Below are 20,999 nucleotides of genomic sequence, written 5' to 3'. Positions count from 1 at the left end.
ACGCAGCCCATTTTTCTTCAAGTGCCTCCTTATTGTGCAGCTTGAAACAGCCACACCGCTAGTTTTCAGAGAGTCCAGTATTTCAGCTGATGTTATTTGTGGGTTTTTCTTTGCATCCCGAACAATTTTGCTGGCAGTTGTCACAGGTCACAGGTGAGGATGTTACCTTTAGTAGCCATTCAAACCCATTTGTGTCAACGTCTGTGCCAAAATCACCAGGGTGTGTGAACTTTTGATCAGGGTCATTTGGATGTTTTGGTTTGTCGTTATGATTTAAAAAGAGAAAACACAGTAGACTGACAATAAATGGCTTCACCCAACCACTAACCAGGAGTGGAGAAAAAGTGTTGGTGTTATCATTCATATTCTCTGAAAAAAGGCCAAGAAAGCAAAAATTCTGCCGGGATATGTAAACTTTTGAGCACAACTGTACATCTTGAGGATGACAATAGAAACTGATCCTTAAAGAAAGCATGTATATGTGTCCATCTACCTAAAGATTTGCACCAGTTCTTTGGAGAGGAGCATCGCCTGCCAGGACTATAACATCACCTGGGACCTCCAGCTTCAATGTGTCTTACGTCCTCCAGAAGATCCTGTCTGCTGTGTGGGTTTCCTTGCTGCTCCTTGTTTCCATGAACCCTGTTGATTGTCTCCATCTTCTTCCTCATTTCTCTTCTTCCATAATTGTCTTCTCCTGTGACATGGGAATTCGTCCTTCGAGGGCTCCTTCTTAGTTCTCCTGTGACATGGGAATTCGTCCTTCGAGGGCTCCTTCTTAGTTCTCCTGTGACATGGGAATTCGTCCTTCGAGGGCTCCTTCTTAGTTCTCCTGTGACATGGGAATTCGTCCTTCGAGGGCTCCTTTTTAGTTCTCCTGTGACATGAGAATTCGTCCTTCGAGGGCTCCTTCTTAGTTCTCCTGTGACATGGGAATTCGTCCTTCGAGGGCTCCTTCTTAGTTCTCCTGTGACATGGGAATTCGTCCTTCGAGCGCTCCTTCTTAGTTCTCCTGTGACATGGGAATTCGTCCTTCGAGGGCTCCTTCTTAGTTCTCCTGTGACATGGGAATTCGTCCTTCGAGGGCTCCTTCTTAGTTCTCCTGTGACATGGGAATTCGTCCTTCGAGGGCTCCTTCTTAGTTCTCCTGTGACATGGGAATTCGTCCTTCGAGGGCTCCTTTTTAGTTCTCCTGTGACATGAGAATTCGTCCTTCGAGGGCTCCTTTTTAGTTCTCCTGTGACATGGGAATTCGTCCTTCGAGGGCTCCTTCTTAGTTCTCCTGTGACATGGGAATTCGTCCTTCGAGCGCTCCTTCTTAGTTCTCCTGTGACATGGGAATTCGTCCTTCGAGGGCTCCTTCTTAGTTCTCCTGTGACATGGGAATTCGTCCTTCGAGGGCTCCTTCTTAGTTCTCCTGTGACATGGGAATTCGTCCTTCGAGGGCTCCTTCTTAGTTCTCCTGTGACATGGGAATTCGTCCTTCGAGGGCTCCTTTTTAGTTCTCCTGTGACATGAGAATTCGTCCTTCGAGGGCTCCTTCTTAGTTCTCCTGTGACATGGGAATTCGTCCTTCGAGGGCTCCTTCTTAGTTCTCCTGTGACATGGGAATTCGTCCTTCGAGCGCTCCTTCTTAGTTCTCCTGTGACATGGGAATTCGTCCTTCGAGGGCTCCTTCTTAGTTCTCCTGTGACATGAGAATTCGTCCTTCGAGGGCTCCTTTTTAGTTCTCCTGTGACATGAGAATTCGTCCTTCGAGGGCTCCTTCTTAGTTCTCCTGTGACATGGGAATTCGTCCTTCGAGGGCTCCTTCTTAGTTCTCCTGGGACATGGGAATTCGTCCTTCGAGGGCTCCTTTTTAGTTCTCCTGTGACATGAGAATTCGTCCTTCGAGGGCTCCTTCTTAGTTCTCCTGTGACATGAGAATTCGTCCTTCGAGGGCTCCTTCTTAGTTCTCTTGTGACATGGGAATTCGTCCTTCGAGGGCTCCTTTTTAGTTCTCCTGTGACATGAGAATTCGTCCTTCGAGGGCTCCTTCTTAGTTCTCCTGTGACATGGGAATTCGTCCTTCGAGGGCTCCTTCTTAGTTCTCCTGTGACATGGGAATTCGTCCTTCGAGGGCTCCTTCTTAGTTCTCCTGGGACATGGGAATTCGTCCTTCGAGGGCTCCTTCTTAGTTCTCCTGTGACATGGGAATTCGTCCTTCGAGGGCTCCTTCTTAGTTCTCCTGTGACATGGGAATTCGTCCTTCGAGGGCTCCTTCTTAGTTCTCCTGTGACATGGGAATTCGTCCTTCGAGGGCTCCTTCTTAGTTCTCCTGTGACATGGGAATTCGTCCTTCGAGGGCTCCTTCTTAGTTCTCCTGTGACATGGGAATTCGTCCTTCGAGGGCTCCTTCTTAGTTCTCCTGGGACATGGGAATTCGTCCTTCGAGGGCTCCTTCTTAGTTCTCCTGTGACATGGGAATTCGTCCTTCGAGGGCTCCTTCTTAGTTCTCCTGTGACATGGGAATTCGTCCTTCGAGGGCTCCTTCTTAGTTCTCCTGTGACATGAGAATTCGTCCTTCGAGGGCTCCTTCTTAGTTCTCCTGTGACATGGGAATTCGTCCTTCGAGGGCTCCTTCTTAGTTCTCCTGTGACATGAGAATTCGTCCTTCGAGGGCTCCTTCTTAGTTCTCCTGTGACATGGGAATTCGTCCTTCGAGGGCTCCTTCTTAGTTCTCCTGTGACATGGGAATTCGTCCTTCGAGGGCTCCTTCTTGGTTCAGTCCGGGATGTTCTTTCTTAGTTCTCTTGGGATCGGCTGATACTTTGTAGCTCTGTTGTCCCCTGTGGCCCGCTTCTTCCTGGATGGACGCCTCTGTTATGTCTGTGTTCTCCTGACGTTATCTCTGTTATTTGCAGGAAGTGTTTGATCGTCTTCACCTGATTTATACCGTGGGGTATTCGATCTCTCTGGGATCGTTGACAGTCGCTGTGCTCATTTTAGGCTACTTCAGGTGAGTGCTTCGCTCCTCTTCCCGCCAGTTTTTGTTTATGTCGCTGATTGTTCCACTTGTCTTGATGAAATCTTCTCATTAGTGAATGTAATGATTAATGACATCCACAGGAAATACTTGAAGATAAAATGTCAGGATGCTCCTTTTCCTGCCAGATTCTGTCCTTGAACTTAAGCTACAAGCTACGTTTTATTTTGATGTTGGATAATGTTACTAATCGTCAGTGAAATGTTACAGATGGACAATATCTACGGAGACGCTCTCTGGATAGTAACGTTCATCTTTCTCCCATTACATTACTTACATTACTCATCGGGTTAAGATTGGAGACATTGAAGCGCACTTATCAATCCAGGTGACTGTTCAGAATTATCTCCTCTCTGTGCACATGAGGAATTATATCACTTCTACCTTGCATATTTCACGAGTTTCCCCTCTGCAGACTGTCTCTCTAATTTTCAGTGGTCTCTGGGTTAGTAGGTGTAAACTAGCTGCTATGATGTCTCCATACACAGCACACCCAGACATGAGGAATTATATCACTTCTACCCTGCATATTTCACCAGTTTACCCTCTGCAGACTCTCTCTCTCTCTCTCTAATTTTCAGTTGTCTCTGAGCTGGCAGGTGTAGACTAGCTGCTATGATGTCTCCATACACAGCACACACAGACATGAGTGATTATACCACTTCTGCCCTGCATATTTCACCAGTTTCCCTTCTGCAGACTCTCGCTCTAATTTTCAGTTGTCTCTGAGCTGGTAGGTGTAGACTAGCTGCTATGATGTCTCCATACACAGCACACACAGACATGAGGGATTATATCACTTCTACCCTGCATATTTCACCAGTTTCCCCTCTGCTGACTCTCTCACTAATTTTCAGTTGTCTCTGGGCTAGTAGGTGTAGACTATCTGCTATGATGTCTCCATACACAGCACACACAGACATGAGGAATTATATCACTTCTACACTGCATATTTCACCAGTTTCCCCTCTGCAGACTCTCTAATTTTCAGTTGTCTCTGGGCTAGTAGGTGTAGACTATCTGCTATGATGTCTCCATACACAGCACACACAGACATGAGGGATTATATCACTTCTGCCCTGCATATTTCACCAGTTTCCCTTCTGCAGACTCTCTAATTTTCTGTTGTCTCTGAGCTGGTAGGTGTAGACTAGCTGCTATGATGTCTCCATACACAGCACACACAAACATGACGGATTCCTTTTCTCACGTCTCTATGAAACATATGACCAAAAGCAGCTGCAGCAGCATGGAGGATAATGTACAGCATTACTGGGCAGTGTAGCTGTGAATCCAGCACTGAGCTGAGAAGCACTTATTTAAAAGCAGCAGAAACATAGAAAACATTCTACAGTAAGAGAGATGAGTAACTGTCCTGGTCCATTGTCCACTCTGTCCTCATTGGCAGCTGGTATTTACTTTTGTGCCAGGCATCCTGGGCATCTTTGGCACTTACTGGATTTTGTGACATCATAACATCATGTTAGTTCCAGTCACGTGACATCACAAAGTGTGCCACACCATGATATCATAATCTTGTAGGTCAATATAAGTGCCCGAAGGCCCAAGGATGATGAACGCAAAACTGAGGATTGGCTGCTGGACCAGGGCAACACAACAGCAGTATTGAACAGTGTGTAGTCATAAATCCAGCAGCGTGGTGAGATAAAACACTTACTGGAAAAGCAGCAGCATATGGAAGACATTATACAACAGTACAGAGCAATGTAGCCCAGAAAACAACATTTGGGTGAGAAAAAACACTTAATAGAAAGCAGCGGTAGTATGGAGGACACTATACAGCAGACTTGAGAAGTGTAGCTGTGTATCCAGCACTGGGATGAGATAAAGACTTATGCACCTACTAGATATAATCTGCAGTGGCATAGATCACATTTATAGCAGTACTGAGCAGTGTAGCCATTAATACAGCAATGGGAGAAGATTGAACATTTACTAGTATAAAACTATTTCTGGCCATTACATAGATCTTCCGGTTCTGTCTCTGATTTTCAGTTGTCTCTGAGTGGGTGGGAACAGGCAGCTGTGATGTCTGCCATGCACAGCACTCGGAGCATGAGGGATTCCTGCTCTCCTGTCTCTATAAGTACATATTCAGAAGCAGCAGAATGGAAGACATTGCACAGCATTACTGAGCAGTGTAGCTGTGAATACAGGGATGAGATAAAACACTTACTACGAGCAGCAACATTATCTTGAAAATGAACATTTTTCTCTACTTTATTTATGCTGAATTTTCAGGCGGTCCGGTCATAATACATCTATGGAGAGAATGAAATGTTTATTCGTTGTAAAGAGGAAAACAAAAGCTGGCCTTGTACTTGAAGAGAAATGTGCGTTGCATTCATTAATTAGATGATGAGATTGGTGATCACGGCTCGGCAGGTCGCCATCGATAGCAAAGAAGACAACATAAGATGGATGGGAGAAATAACGTACAACACTAATTCTTGAAGCTAAAAGAGAGCAAGCGAGCGCTGCTTGACTTCAAGGCTTGGAACGGCCGTCCACGACTAGGAATAGCCGCTCCTGTCCATGGACAGTGAATGGAGCCAAGCGGCAGTACCACACACAACCTGCGCACTGCGGTGGTGCTGTGCACTAAGAAATCACACGTTGTTAGTAATCCTCCACAATCCCCCTGTGACCAGATTATCAGAGACCCAACTGATGCCCAAGAAGGTGACAAGCAGAGAGGACTCATCATTTCATGGAGACCCTCCATCACCCGATACATAGATGGTCCTCCTTCCACCTCTGCAGCTCGTAAGGAGATGGGACTGATGGACATCATCCTCATCCTCCAGGGTTTGTCTCCCATGTGTGATACATTGGTGCAGCCTGTGAAGTCACATAGGGGCCCAAGAGGTTGGGGGCCACATCCATCTCCAAAGCAGCTTCCGTAACAGATAGAAGGACCCTTGTAATATTACTGCAGAGGGGCCCTTCTATCTGTGTCTGCCAGTGACTGCCATGCGTATACGGAATAATGGGGGCTGAGAATGCCCACCAGTATCAGTGAGACATCATTGGAGACAACTCTGCCGAGACAAGCGTGAATGCTGAAGAAGTAGGGAAAACGGTTCAGCAGCAGGGAGGGGGGTCACTGAGGGGCTGTCAGTCAGGCTGTATGAGCAGAGGTTCAACCGAGCAACGAGCTGTGACACTGAGGGGCTGTCAGGCTGTATGAGCAGAGGTTCAACAGCAGGGAGGGGGGACACTGAGGAGCTGTCAATCAGGCTGTATAAGCAGAGGTTCAACAGCAGGGAGGGGGTCACTGAGGAGCTGTCAATCAGGCTGTATGAGCAGAGGTTCAACAGCAGGGAGGGGGGACACTGAGGAGCTGTCAATCAGGCTGTATGAGCAGAGGTTCAACAGCAGGGAGGGGGGACACTGAGGAGCTGTCAATCAGGCTGTATGAGCAGAGGTTCAACAGCAGGGAGGGGGGACACTGAGGAGCTGTCAATCAGGCTGTATAAGCAGAGGTTCAACAGCAGGGAGGGGGTCACTGAGGAGCTGTCAATCAGGCTGTATGAGCAGAGGTTCAACAGCAGGGAGGGGGGACACTGAGGAGCTGTCAATCAGGCTGTATGAGCAGAGGTTCAACCGAGCAAGGAGGTGTGACACTGAGGGGCTGTCAATCAGGCTGTATGAGCAGAGGTTCAGCAGAAACAGGGAGGGGGAACACTGAGGAGCTGTCAATCAGGCTGTATGAGCAGAGGTTCAACAGCAGGGATGGGGGACACTGAGGAGCTGTCAATCAGGCTGTATGAGCAGAGGTTCAACAGCAGGGATGGGGGACACTGAGGAGCTGTCAATCAGGCTGTATGAGCAGAGGTTCAGCAGAAACAGGGAGGGGGAACACTGAGGAGCTGTCAATCAGGCTGTATGAGCAGAGGTTCAACAGCAGGGAGGGGGTCACTGAGGAGCTGTCAATCAGGCTGTATGAGCAGAGGTTCAACAGCAGGGATGGGGGACACTGAGGAGCTGTCAATCAGGCTGTATGAGCAGAGGTTCAGCAGAAACAGGGAGGGGGAACACTGAGGAGCTGTCAATTAGGCTATATGAGCAGAGGTTCAACAGCAGGGAAGGGGGACACTGAGGAGTGTCAATCAGGCTACATGAGCAGAGGTTCAAGAGCAGAATGGAGGAGGGACATTGAGGAGCTTTCAATCAGGCTTCATGAGCAGAGGTTCAGCAGAAGCAGGGAGAGGGGACGCTGAGGAGTTGTCAATCAGGCTACATGATCAGCGGTTCAGCATCAGGGAGGAGGGACACTAAGGAGCTGTCAACCAGGCTACATGAGCAGAGGTTCAACAACAGGGAAGAAGGACACTGAGGAGCTGCCAATTAGGCTACATGAGCAGAAGTTCAGCAGCATGAGGAGGGACACTGAGGAGCTGTCAACCAGGGTTCATGAGCAGAGATTCAAGAGCAGCAGGGACACTGAAGAGCTGTCAAGCAGGCTACATGATCAGAGGTTCAGCATCAGGGAGGAGGGACACTGAGGAACTGTCAGTCAGGCTACATGTGTAGAGGTTCAGTAGAAGCAGGGAGGAGGGACACTGAGGAGCTGTGAATCTTGCTATTTGAGCAGAGGTTCAGTAGAAGCAGGGAGGGGGTACACAGAGGAGCTGTCAATCTGAATAGGATGGGGGATAATGAGTTTTATAACCATCCTGATATGTATTTTCCAAGTCAGTACACCAGGTAAAGGGGTGTAAGAGGTCTATGCAATAATCCATCCAATTTGTATTGTGAAATCAGGTGACAGATCCACAGTAAATTGCACAGACCCAATTTGCTGAATATTCTGAATAGTATCTGCAGCATCACAGAGGTTTGTGTCATCTGCACATACAAAGTAGCGGAGCCGGGTGAGGCCGGCAGATGGATTACTGGTGGAGCTTGTGTGCCGTACGTCTATTATTATTCATACCGTGTAATGATGTAACTATACATGATGTGATCGTGATTGTTTCCAGACAAGTCAGTGATCAGAGCAATATTGACTTAACCAAACAGAATGAAATCATTAGTAGAATATTGAATGTGCAGAGATGGCGGCATTACTGTGCGGCGGCCACAACGCCATGTCGGCCTAATGAATCCCTCTTCAGGGGAAGCATCCTTCACCTCTCCTTCCTCCACATTTACATGAGCGGCTAATAGAAAGGCCCCTGGAGGGAAGGAATATAATTGGCCACTTATTACAGGCCGCGTTACCCTCTGGCGGTATTATTGTGCAATGGCCGAGACCAGATGACGATGTCTTCATCTTCTAATCACAGGAGCTGATCAAATGTGCAAAAATCACTTGTGTCCCCGCAGGCGCCTGCACTGCACCAGGAACTACATCCACATGCACCTCTTCGTGTCCTTCATGCTGCGCGCCGTCAGTATCTTTGTGAAAGACGCCGTCCTCTATTCCGGAAATCCCTTCGAAGAAATGGAGCGTTTCTCAGAAACGGACTTGAAGTCGATGACGGAGGCTCCTCCCGCAGACAAGTCCCAGTTTGTAAGTGACACACGATAGGAATTAAAAAAATTCTAAAACCTATTTTTATAACATATATATATATATATGGTGTCATTTATTTTGATGCCAAATGAACCTCTCAACATGTGCAGAAAACTTATAGAAATCCCCGCCAGCAAAACGGCCAGGACACTCACACCCAGCTGGTTTTACTCTTCCCAATGATTTTTTCCATCCTTTCATATTTTATATAAAATTACATTGCAGTGATAAAACAGAACGTCTTATATTATTTGTAGCATTTTGTTTTTAGAAAAATTGCATAATTTCCACCGTTAAAAGAAACATGTACCGAGCAGTGATAGAGAATAGTATTAACGGCCGCGACCGTGGATGATGACACAACGTGACGGCACTTCTGTCTCTTCTGTCTCTTCAGGTCGGCTGTAAAGTTACTGTCACTTTCTTCCTTTATTTTTTGGCCACCAACTACTACTGGATCCTCGTAGAAGGACTTTACCTCCATTGTCTCATATTTATGGCTTTTTTCTCAGATAAAAAATATCTCTGGGGATTCACACTTTTTGGATGGGGTGAGTTTCCTCTGTGTAACAATTTCCTGAACGACGGATTTAAATATATAAAATTTCCGTAAATATTGTTTCCCTGCAAAAATCAAGAAGGAACAGATTTACAATCACTTTTACATTATGTTCAGTCTTGCACCTCTGCTGAGTCATTTGACTATACAACTACTATAATACTGCCCCTATGTACAAGATTATAACTACTATAATACTGCCCCTATGTACAAGAATATAACTACTATAATACTGCCCCTATGTACAAGAATATAACTACTATAATACTGCCCCTATGTACAAGAATATAACTACTATAATACTGCTCCTATGTACAAGAATATAACTACTATAATACTGCCCCTATGTACAAGAATACAACTACTATAATACTGCTCCTATGTACAAGATTATAACTACTATAATACTGCTCCTATGTACAAGAATATAACTACTATAATACTGCCCCTATGTACAAGAATATAACTACTATAATACTGCCCCTATGTACAAGAATATAACTACTATAATACTGCCCCTATGTACAAGAATATAACTACTATAATACTGCCCCTATGTACAAGAATATAACTACTATAATACTGCCCCTATGTACAAGAATATAACTACTATAATACTGCCCCTATGTACAAGAATATAACTACTATAATACTGCCCCTATGTACAAGAATATAACTACTATAATACTGCCCCTATGTACAAGATTATAACTACTATAATACTGCCCCATGTACAAGAATATAACTACTATAATACTGCCCCTATATACAAGAATATAACTACTATAATACTGCCCCTATGTACAAGAATATAACTACTATAATACTGCCCCTATGTACAAGAATATAACTACTATAATACTGCCCCTATGTACAAGAATATAACTACTATAATACTGCCCCTATGTACAAGAATATAACTACTATAATACTGCCCCTATGTACAAGAATATAATTAATATAATACTGCCCCATGTACAAGAATATAACTACTATAATACTGCCCCTATGTACAAGAATATAACTACTATAATACTGCCCCTATGTACAAGAATATAACTACTATAATACTGCCCCTATGTACAAAATATAACTACTATAATACTGCACCTATGTACAAAATATAACTACTATAATACTGCCCCTATGTACAAAATATAACTACTATAATACTGCTCCTATGTACAAGAATATAATTACTATAATACTGCCCCATGTACAAGAATATAACTACTATAATACTGCCCCTATATACAAGAATATAACTACTATAATACTGCCCCTATGTACAAGAATATAACTACTATAATACTGCCCCTATGTACAAGAATATAACTACTATAATACTGCCCCTATGTACAAGAATATAATTACTATAATACTGCCCCATGTACAAGAATATAACTGCTATAATACTGCCCCTATGTACAAGAATATAACTACTATAATACTGCCCCTATGTACAAGAATATAATTACTATAATACTGCCCCATGTACAAGAATATAACTACTATAATACTGCCCCTATGTACAAGAATATAACTACTATAATACTGCCCCTATGTACAAGAATATAATTACTATAATACTGCCCCTATGTACAAGAATATAACTACTATAATACTGCCCCTATGTACAAGATTATAACTACTATAATACTGCTCCTATCTACAAGAATATAACTACTATAATACTGCTCCTATGTACAAGAATATAACTACTATAATACTGCTCCTATGTACAAGAATATAATTACTATAATACTGCCCCCTATGTACAAGATTATAACTACTATAATACTGCTCCTATCTACAAGAATATAACTACTATAATACTGCTCCTATGTACAAGAATATAACTACTATAATACTGCTCCTATGTACAAGAATATAACTACTATAATACTGCCCCTATGTACAAGAATATAATTACTATAATACTGCTCCTATGTACAAGAATATAACTAATATAATACTGATCCTATGTACAAAATATAACTACTATAATACTGCCCCTATGTACAAAATATAACTACTATAATACTGCCCCTATGTACAAGAATATAATTACTATAATACTGCCCCATGTACAAGAATATAACTACTATAATACTGTCCCTATGTACAAGAATATAACTACTATAATACTGCTCCCTATGTACAAGAATATAAGTATTATAATACTGCCCCTATATACAAGAATATAACTACTATAATACTGCTCCCTATGTACAAGAATATAACTACTATAATACTGCCCCTATGTACAAGAATATAACTACTATAATACTGCCCCTATATACAAGAATATAACTACTATAATACTGCCCCTATATACAAGAATATAACTACTATAATACTGCTCCCTATGTACAAGAATATAACTACTATAATACTGCTCCTATGTACAAGAATATAACTACTATAATACTGCTCCTATGTACAAAATATAACTACTATAATACTGCCCCTATGTACAAAATATAACTACTATAATACTGCTCCTATGTACAAGAATATAACTACTATAATACTGCCCCTATGTACAAGAATATAATTACTATAATACTGCCCCATGTACCAGAATATAACTACTATAATACTGCCCCTATGTACAAGAATATAACTACTATAATACTGCCCCTATGTACAAGAATACAACTACTATAATACTGCCCCTATGTACAAGATTATAACTACTATAATACTGCCCCTATGTACAAGAATACAACTACTATAATACTGCTCCTATGTACAAGAATATAACTACAATAATACTGCTACTATGTACAAGAATATAACTACTATAATACTGCCCCCTATGTACAAGAATATAACTACTATAATACTGCCCCTATGTACAAGAATATAACTACTATAATACTGCTCCTATGTACAAGAATATAACTACTATAATACTGCTCCTATATACAAGAATATAACTACTATAATACTGCTCTTATGTACAAGAATATAACTACTATAATACTGCCCCTATGTACAAGAATATAACTACTATAATACTGCCCCTATATACAAGAATATAACTACTATAATACTGCTCCTATGTACAAGAATATAACTACTATAATACTGCTCCTATGTACAAGAATATAACTACTATAATACTGCTCCTATGTACAAGAATATAACTACTATAATACTGCTCCTGTGTACAAGAATATAACTACTATAATACTGCTCCTATATACAAGAATATAACTACTATAATACTGCTCCTGTGTATAAGAATATAACTACTATAATACTGCCCCTATGTACAAGAATATAACTAATATAATACTGCTCCTATATACAAGAATATAACTACTATAATACTGCTCCTATGTACAAGAATATAACTACTATAATACTGCTCCTATATACAAGAATATAACTACTATAATACTGCTCCTATATACAAGAATATAACTACTATAATACTGCTCTTATGTACAAGAATATAACTACTATAATACTGCCCCTATGTACAAGAATATAACTACTATAATACTGCCCCTATATACAAGAATATAACTACTATAATACTGCTCCTATGTACAAGAATATAACTACTATAATACTGCTCCTATGTACAAGAATATAACTACTATAATACTGCCCCTATGTACAAGAATATAACTACTATAATACTGCCCCTATGTACAAGAATACAACTACTATAATACTGCCCCTATGTACAAGATTATAACTACTATAATACTGCTCCTATGTACAAGAATATAACTACTATAATACTGCTCCTATGTACAAGAATATAACTACTATAATACTGCCCCTATGTACAAGAATATAACTACTATAATACTGCTACTATGTACAAGAATATAACTACTATAATACTGCCTCTATATACAAGAATATAACTACTATAGTACTGACCCTATGTACAAGAATATAACTACTATAATACTGCTCCTATATACAAGAATATAACTACTATAATACTGCTCCTATGTACAAGAATATAACTACTATAATACTGCTCCTATATACAAGAATATAACTATTATAATACTGCCCCTATGTACAAGAATGTAACTACTATAATACTGACCCTATGTACAAGAATATAACTACTATAATACTGCTCCTATGTACAAGAATACAACTACTATAATACTGCCCCTATGTACAAGAATATAACTACTATAATACTGCTCCTATCTACAAGAATATAACTACTATAATACTGCTACTATGTACAAGAATATAACTACTATAATACTGCCCCCTATGTACAAGAATATAACTACTATAATACTGCCCCTATGTACAAGAATATAACTACTATATTACTGCCCCTATGTACAAGAATATAACTACTATAATACTGCCCCTATGTACAAGAATATAACTACTATAATACTGCTCCTATGTACAAGAATATAACTACTATAATACTGCCCCTATGTACAAGAATATAACTACTATAATACTGCTCCTATGTACAAGAATATAACTACTATAATACTGCTCCTATATACAAGAATATAACTACTATAATACTGCTCCTATGTACAAGAATATAACTACTATAATACTGCTCCCTATGTACAAGAATATAACTACTATAATACTGCCCCTATGTACAAGAATATAACTACTATAATACTTCCCCTATGTACAAGAATATAACTACTATAATACTGCTCCTATATACAAGAATATAACTACTATAATACTGCTCCTATGTACAAGAATATAACTACTATAATACTGCTCCTATGTACAAGAATATAACTACTATAATACTGCTCCTATGTACAAGAATATAACTACTATAATACTGCTCCTGTGTATAAGAATATAACTACTATAATACTGCTTCTATGTACAAGAATATAACTACTATAATACTGCTCCTGTGTATAAGAATATAACTACTATAATACTGCTCCTATATACAAGAATATAACTACTATAATACTGCTCCTGTGTATAAGAATATAACTACTATAATACTGCCCCTATGTACAAGAATATAACTACTATAATACTGCTCCTATATACAAGAATATAACTACTATAATACTGCCCCTATGTACAAGAATATAACTACTATAATACTGCTCCCGTGTATATGAATATAACTACTATAATACTGCTCCTATATACAAGAATATAACTACTATAATACTGCTCCTGTGTATAAGAATATAACTACTATAATACTGCCCCTATGTACAAGAATATAACTACTATAATACTGCTCCTATATACAAGAATATAACTACTATAATACTGCTCCTATGTACAAGAATATAACTACTATAATACTGACCCTATGTACAAGAATATAACTACTATAATACTGCTCCTATGTACAAGAATATAACTACTATAATACTGCTCCTATCTACAAGAATACAACTACTATAATACTGCTCCTATGTACAAGAATATAACTACTATAATACTGCTCCCTATGTACAAGAATATAACTACTATAATGCTGCTCCTGTGTATAAGAATATAACTACTATAATACTGCTCCTATATACAAGAATATAACTACTATAATACTGCTGCTGTGTATAAGAATATAACTACTATAATACTGCCCCTATGTACAAGAATATAACTACTATAATACTGCTCCTATATACAATTATATAACTACTATAATACTGCTCCTATGTACAAGAATATAACTACTATAATACTGCTCCTATATACAAGAATATAACTACTATAATACTGCTCCTATGTACAAGAATATAACTACTATAATACTGCTTCTATGTACAAGAATATAACTACTATAATACTGCTCCTGTGTATAAGAATATAACTACTATAATACTGCTCCTATATACAAGAATATAACTACTATAATACTGCTCCTGTGTATAAGAATATAACTACTATAATACTGCCCCTATATACAAGAATATAACTACTATAATACTGCTCCTATATACAAAAATATAACTACTATAATACTGCCCCTATGTACAAGAATATAACTACTATAATACTGCTCCCGTGTATATGAATATAACTACTATAATACTGCTCCTATATACAAGAATATAACTACTATAATACTGCTCCTGTGTATAAGAATATAACTACTATAATACTGCCCCTATGTACAAGAATATAACTACTATAATACTGCTCCTATATACAAGAATATAACTACTATAATACTGCTCCTATGTACAAGAATATAACTACTATAATACTGACCCTATGTACAAGAATATAACTACTATAATACTGCTCCTATGTACAAGAATATAACTACTATAATACTGCTCCTATCTACAAGAATACAACTACTATAATACTGCTCCTATGTACAAGAATATAACTACTATAATACTGCTCCCTATGTACAAGAATATAACTACTATAATGCTGCTCCTGTGTATAAGAATATAACTACTATAATACTGCTCCTATATACAAGAATATAACTACTATAATACTGCTGCTGTGTATAAGAATATAACTACTATAATACTGCCCCTATGTACAAGAATATAACTACTATAATACTGCTCCTATATACAATTATATAACTACTATAATACTGCTCCTATGTACAAGAATATAACTACTATAATACTGCTCCTATATACAAGAATATAACTACTATAATACTGCTCCTATGTACAAGAATATAACTACTATAATACTGCTCCTATGTACAAGAATATAACTACTATAATACTGCTCCTGTGTATAAGAATATAACTACTATAATACTGCTCCTATATACAAGAATATAACTACTATAATACTGCTCCTATGTACAAGAATATAACTACTATAATATTGCTCCTATGTACAAGAATATAACTACTATAATACTGCTCCTGTGTATAAGAATATAACTACTATAATACTGCTTCTATGTACAAGAATATAACTACTATAATACTGCTCCTGTGTATAAAAATATAACTACTATAATACTGCTCCTATGTACAAGAATATAACTACTATAATACTGCTCATATGTACAAGAATATAACTACTATAATACTGCCCCTATGTACAAGAATATAACTACTATAATACTGCTACTATGTACAAGAATATAACTACTATAATACTGCTCCTATATACAAGAATATAACTACTATAATACTGCTCCTATGTACAAGAATATAACTACTATAATACTGCCCCTATGTACAAGAATATAACTATTATAATACTGCCCCTATGTACAAGAATATAACTACTATAATACTGCCCCTATGTACAAGAATATAACTACTATAATACTGCTCCTATGTACAAGAATATAACTACTATAATACTGCTCCTATGTACAGGAATATAACTACTATAATACTGCTCCTATATACAGGAATATAACTACTATAATACTGCTCCTATGTACAAGAATATAACTACTATAATACTGCTCCTATATAAAAGAATATAACTACTATAATACTGCTCCTATGTACAAGAATATAACTACTATAATACTGCTCCTATGTACAAGAATATAACTATTATAATACTGCCCCTATGTACAAGAATATAACTACTATAATACTGCCCCCTATGTACAAGAATATAACTACTATAATACTGCTCCTATATACAAGAATATAACTACTATAATACTGCTCCTATGTACAAGAATATAACTACTATAATACTGCTCCTATATACAAGAATATAACTACTATAATACTGCTCCTATGTACAAGAATATAACTACTATAATACTGCCCCTATGTACAAGAATATAACTACTATAATACTGCCCCTATGTACAAGAATATAACTACTATAATACTGCCCCTATGTTCAAGAATATAACTACTATAATACTGCCCCTATGTGCAAGAATATAACTTCTATAATACTGCTCCTATGTACAAGAATATAACTTCTATAATACTGCTCCTATGTACAAGAATATAACTACTATAATACTGCCCCTATGTGCAAGAATATAACTACTATAATACTGCCCCTATGTACAAGAATATAACTACTATAATACTGCTCCTATGTACAAGAATATAACTACTATAATACTGCTCCTATGTACAGGAATATAACTGCTATAATACTGCTCCTATGTACAAGAATATAACTAATATAATACTGCCCCTATGTAGAAGAATATAGCTACTATAATACTGCTCCTATGTACAAAAATTTAACTACTATAATACTGTTCCTATGTACAAGAATATAACTACTATAATACTGCCCCTATGTACAAGAATATAACTACTATAATACTGCCCCTATGTACAGGAATATAACTACTATAATACTGCCCCTATGTACAAGAATATAACTACTATAATACTGCCCCTATGTACAAGAATATAACTACTATAATACTGCTCCTATGTACAGGAATATATCTACTATAATACTGCCCCTATGTACAGGAATATAACTACTATAATACTGCCCCTATGTACAAGAATATAACTACTATAATACTGCCCATATGTACAGGAATATAACTACTATAATACTGCCCCTATGTACAAGAATATAACTACTATAATACTGCCCCTATGTACAGGAATATAACTACTATAATACTGCCCCTATGTACAGGAATATAACTACTATAATACTGCCCCTATGTACAAGAATATAACTACTATAATACTGCCCCTATGTACAAGAATATAACTACTATAATACTGCTCCTATGTACAGGAATATAACTGCTATAATACTGCTCCTATGTACAAGAATATTACTACTATAATACTGCCCCTATGTACAAGAATATCTCTACTATGATACTGCTCCTATATACAAGAATATAACTACTATAATACTGCTCCTATGTACAGGAATATGACTACTATACTACTGCCCCTATGTACAGGAATATAACTACTATAATACTGCCCCTATGTACAAGAATATAACTACTATAATACTGCTCCTATGTACAGGAATATGACTACTATAATACTGCCCCTATGTACAGGAATATAACTACTATAATACTGATGCTCGTGATAATAGTCGGTGTTTCGGTCACTAGTTGTCGGTAGGTTCCCGTTGCACACCATGTCTTTTGCAGGCAGTAGTGTCAGGCTGTTGCTGGGTCTATGGCGCCTGCATTGTACACACTGTGTGTGGTGATCGGCTTGCACAGCGCATACAATGTGGATGTTATAGGAGTCGCTGTCATCAGTGCCGGCCTCCATGTTCCAGGTTGTCTTATCAGTTTACACTTTGCTGTTTTCCCTCTTGTGGTTTTGCACCTATAGCTAGCAGTATGGTGTCAGTGACTCTTCAAGCTTCGCTCTCATCCCTCCCACTTTCCGTCGTTCTGTGAAGTCTCCAGTGATACAATGTTGCGTCTTGTTCCTTCCTCACTCTTCTGCTGCGCTTTGACTTGTTAGTTTTGCATTTCTCCTGCTTGTCAGGACCTTGCACCTGTCCGTAGTTTCTCCCCTGAGGTCAGTGTCTCTTATTTGCAGGTGTTCCCGCGATATTTGTTGTTATATGGGCACGGGAACGAGCCACATTGGCCGACACAGAGTAAGTGGAAAACCTCAGTGTGCGACGCTTTGTATCTAATGTGCACGGCTCCATCAGCGACAGCGGCTGCATGTCCCCAAGTACAATAGCCGAAAACCAGATCTGTCCCCAGGGGTCACAATACAAACCGAAGACAGCGCTTAACAGATCTCTGACCCAACTGCACTTACTGAGAACATCCACATCAGAATGATCCAGGAATTAGTAATCAGCCTCCTGCATTAACAAATCCTCATCCTCCGTCCTCCCTGCCGCTGCTGGAGTCTCACACTGCTCAGTACAACCTGCAGCTGTCATTCATAGAACCATAGAATGTTAGAAGGGACCTCGTGTGCAACTGGCTCAGCGCAGCATTCACTAAACCATCTCAGACATTACATTCAAGATTAGAAGAGTAGCTGGAAACCGATCACTTACATTACTGATCCTGCGCTGATCCTGAGTTACATCCTGTATTATACCCCAGAGCTGCACTCACTATTCTGCTGATGCAGTCACTGTGTACATACATTACATTACTGATCCTGAGTTACATCCTGTATTATACCCCAGAGCTGCACTCACTATTCTGCTGGTGCAGTCACTGTGTACATACATTACATTACTGATCCTGAGTTACATCCTGTATTATACCCCAGAGCTGCACTCACTATTCTGCTGGTGCAGTCACAGTGTACATACATTACATTACTGATCCTGAGTTACCTCCTGTATTATCCTCCAGAGCAGCACTCACTATTCTGCTGGTGCAGTCACTGTGTACATACATTAGATTACTGATCCTGAGATACCTCCTGTATTATCCTCCAGAGCAGCACTCACTATTCTGCTGGTGCAGTCACAGTGTACATACAGTACATTACTGATCCTGAGTTACATCCTGTATTACACCCCAGAGCTGCACTCACTATTCCGCTGGTGCAGTCACTGTGTACATACATTACATTACTGATCCTGAGTTACCTCCTGTATTATACCCCAGAGCTGCACTCACTATTCTGCTGGTGCAGTCACTGTGTACATACATTACATTACTGATCCTGAGTTACCTCCTGTATTATACCCCAGAGCTGCACTCACTATTCTGCTGGTGCAGTCACTGTGTGCATACATTACATTACTGATCCTGAGTTACATCCTGTATTATACCCCAGAGCTGCACTCACTATTCTGCTGGTGCAGTCACTGTGTACATACATTACATTACTGATCCTGAGTTACCTCCTGTATTATACCCCAGTGCTGCACTCACTATTCTGCTGGTGCAGTCACTGTGTACATACATTACATTACTGATCCTGAGTTACATCCTGTATTATACTCCAGAGCTGCACTCACTATTCTGCTGGTGCAGTCACTGTGTACATACATTACATTACTGATCCTGAGTTACCTCCTGTATTATACTCCAGAGCTGCACTCACTATTCTGCTGGTGCAGTCACTGTGTACATACATTACATTACTGATCCTGAGTTACCTCCTGTATTATACTCCAGAGCTGCACTCACTGTTCTGCTGGTGCAGTCACTGTGTACATACATTACATTACTGATCCTGAGTTACCTCCTGTATTATACTCCAGAGCTGCACTCACTATTCTGCTGGTGCAGTCACTGTGTACATACATTACATTACTGATCCTGAGTTACCTCCTGTATTATACTCCAGAGCTGCACTCACTGTTCTGCTGGTGCAGTCACTGTGTACATACATTACATTACTGATCCTGAGTTACCTCCTGTATCTCTTTTTATTATAAAAGTACCAAACAAAACTTACAGGCAAAGCTTACAGACAAACTCAAAACAAATTATTTACAATCCCCAAAAAGTCCAATGTCCAGCAGATTTATACAAACAAAATGTTCCTCCATTTCATTAATACCCCCAGCAAGGGAAGAGACCTCAACCTATATCCTTTTTCCCCTCATACACACATACCCACGCATTCATCCCTAGAAAAATAAACAAGTCGGCCAACTGCCCTAAACAAAGTAAATAGGCCACCTGGCCGAAACTTAATCATATATTTTTATATATTTTTAAATTTTATATATTTTTTTTTTTTTCCTCCTAAACTATACCACCACCATTCCCCCAAAGGTCCCACGAAAGTTTGTGGCCTATCACACCAGGTCCCACAAGAGTTTGTGGCCTATCACACCAGGTCCCACCAAAGTTTGTGGCCTTTCCTATACAGCAAGGTCCATAAAAGTTTATGGCCTTTTTTTCCTCTTCTTGGCATCCCGCCGGACGTCCATTCTCCAAAACCCATCCCCCCACCCCCCAAGAAACCCCCCACCCCACCTAAACTAAATCCCCCTACACGCATCATAATACACATGTAACATAT

At 39.3% G+C, this 20,999-nt stretch overlaps 1 protein-coding gene across 1 annotated transcript in view; it reads left to right on the top strand.

The window, feature by feature from the left end:
* The window catches only part of PTH1R (parathyroid hormone 1 receptor), a 279,840-nt gene that overhangs the window by 233,373 nt on the left and 25,468 nt on the right, over nucleotides 1-20,999 (top strand). The window contains exons 5-8 of the mRNA XM_069729136.1: nucleotides 2,904-2,998; nucleotides 8,378-8,564; nucleotides 8,965-9,118; nucleotides 18,585-18,645. Coding sequence (XP_069585237.1) covers nucleotides 2,904-2,998; nucleotides 8,378-8,564; nucleotides 8,965-9,118; nucleotides 18,585-18,645 — 497 coding nt within the window. The remainder of the gene's footprint in view (nucleotides 1-2,903; nucleotides 2,999-8,377; nucleotides 8,565-8,964; nucleotides 9,119-18,584; nucleotides 18,646-20,999) is intronic.

The sequence above is a fragment of the Ranitomeya imitator genome, chromosome 6 (genome assembly GCF_032444005.1).
Source record: "Ranitomeya imitator isolate aRanImi1 chromosome 6, aRanImi1.pri, whole genome shotgun sequence".
Taxonomy (NCBI): domain Eukaryota; kingdom Metazoa; phylum Chordata; class Amphibia; order Anura; family Dendrobatidae; genus Ranitomeya; species Ranitomeya imitator.
The sequence above is the reverse complement of the archived record's forward strand: the minus strand, read 5'-3'. Positions and strand labels throughout refer to the sequence as shown.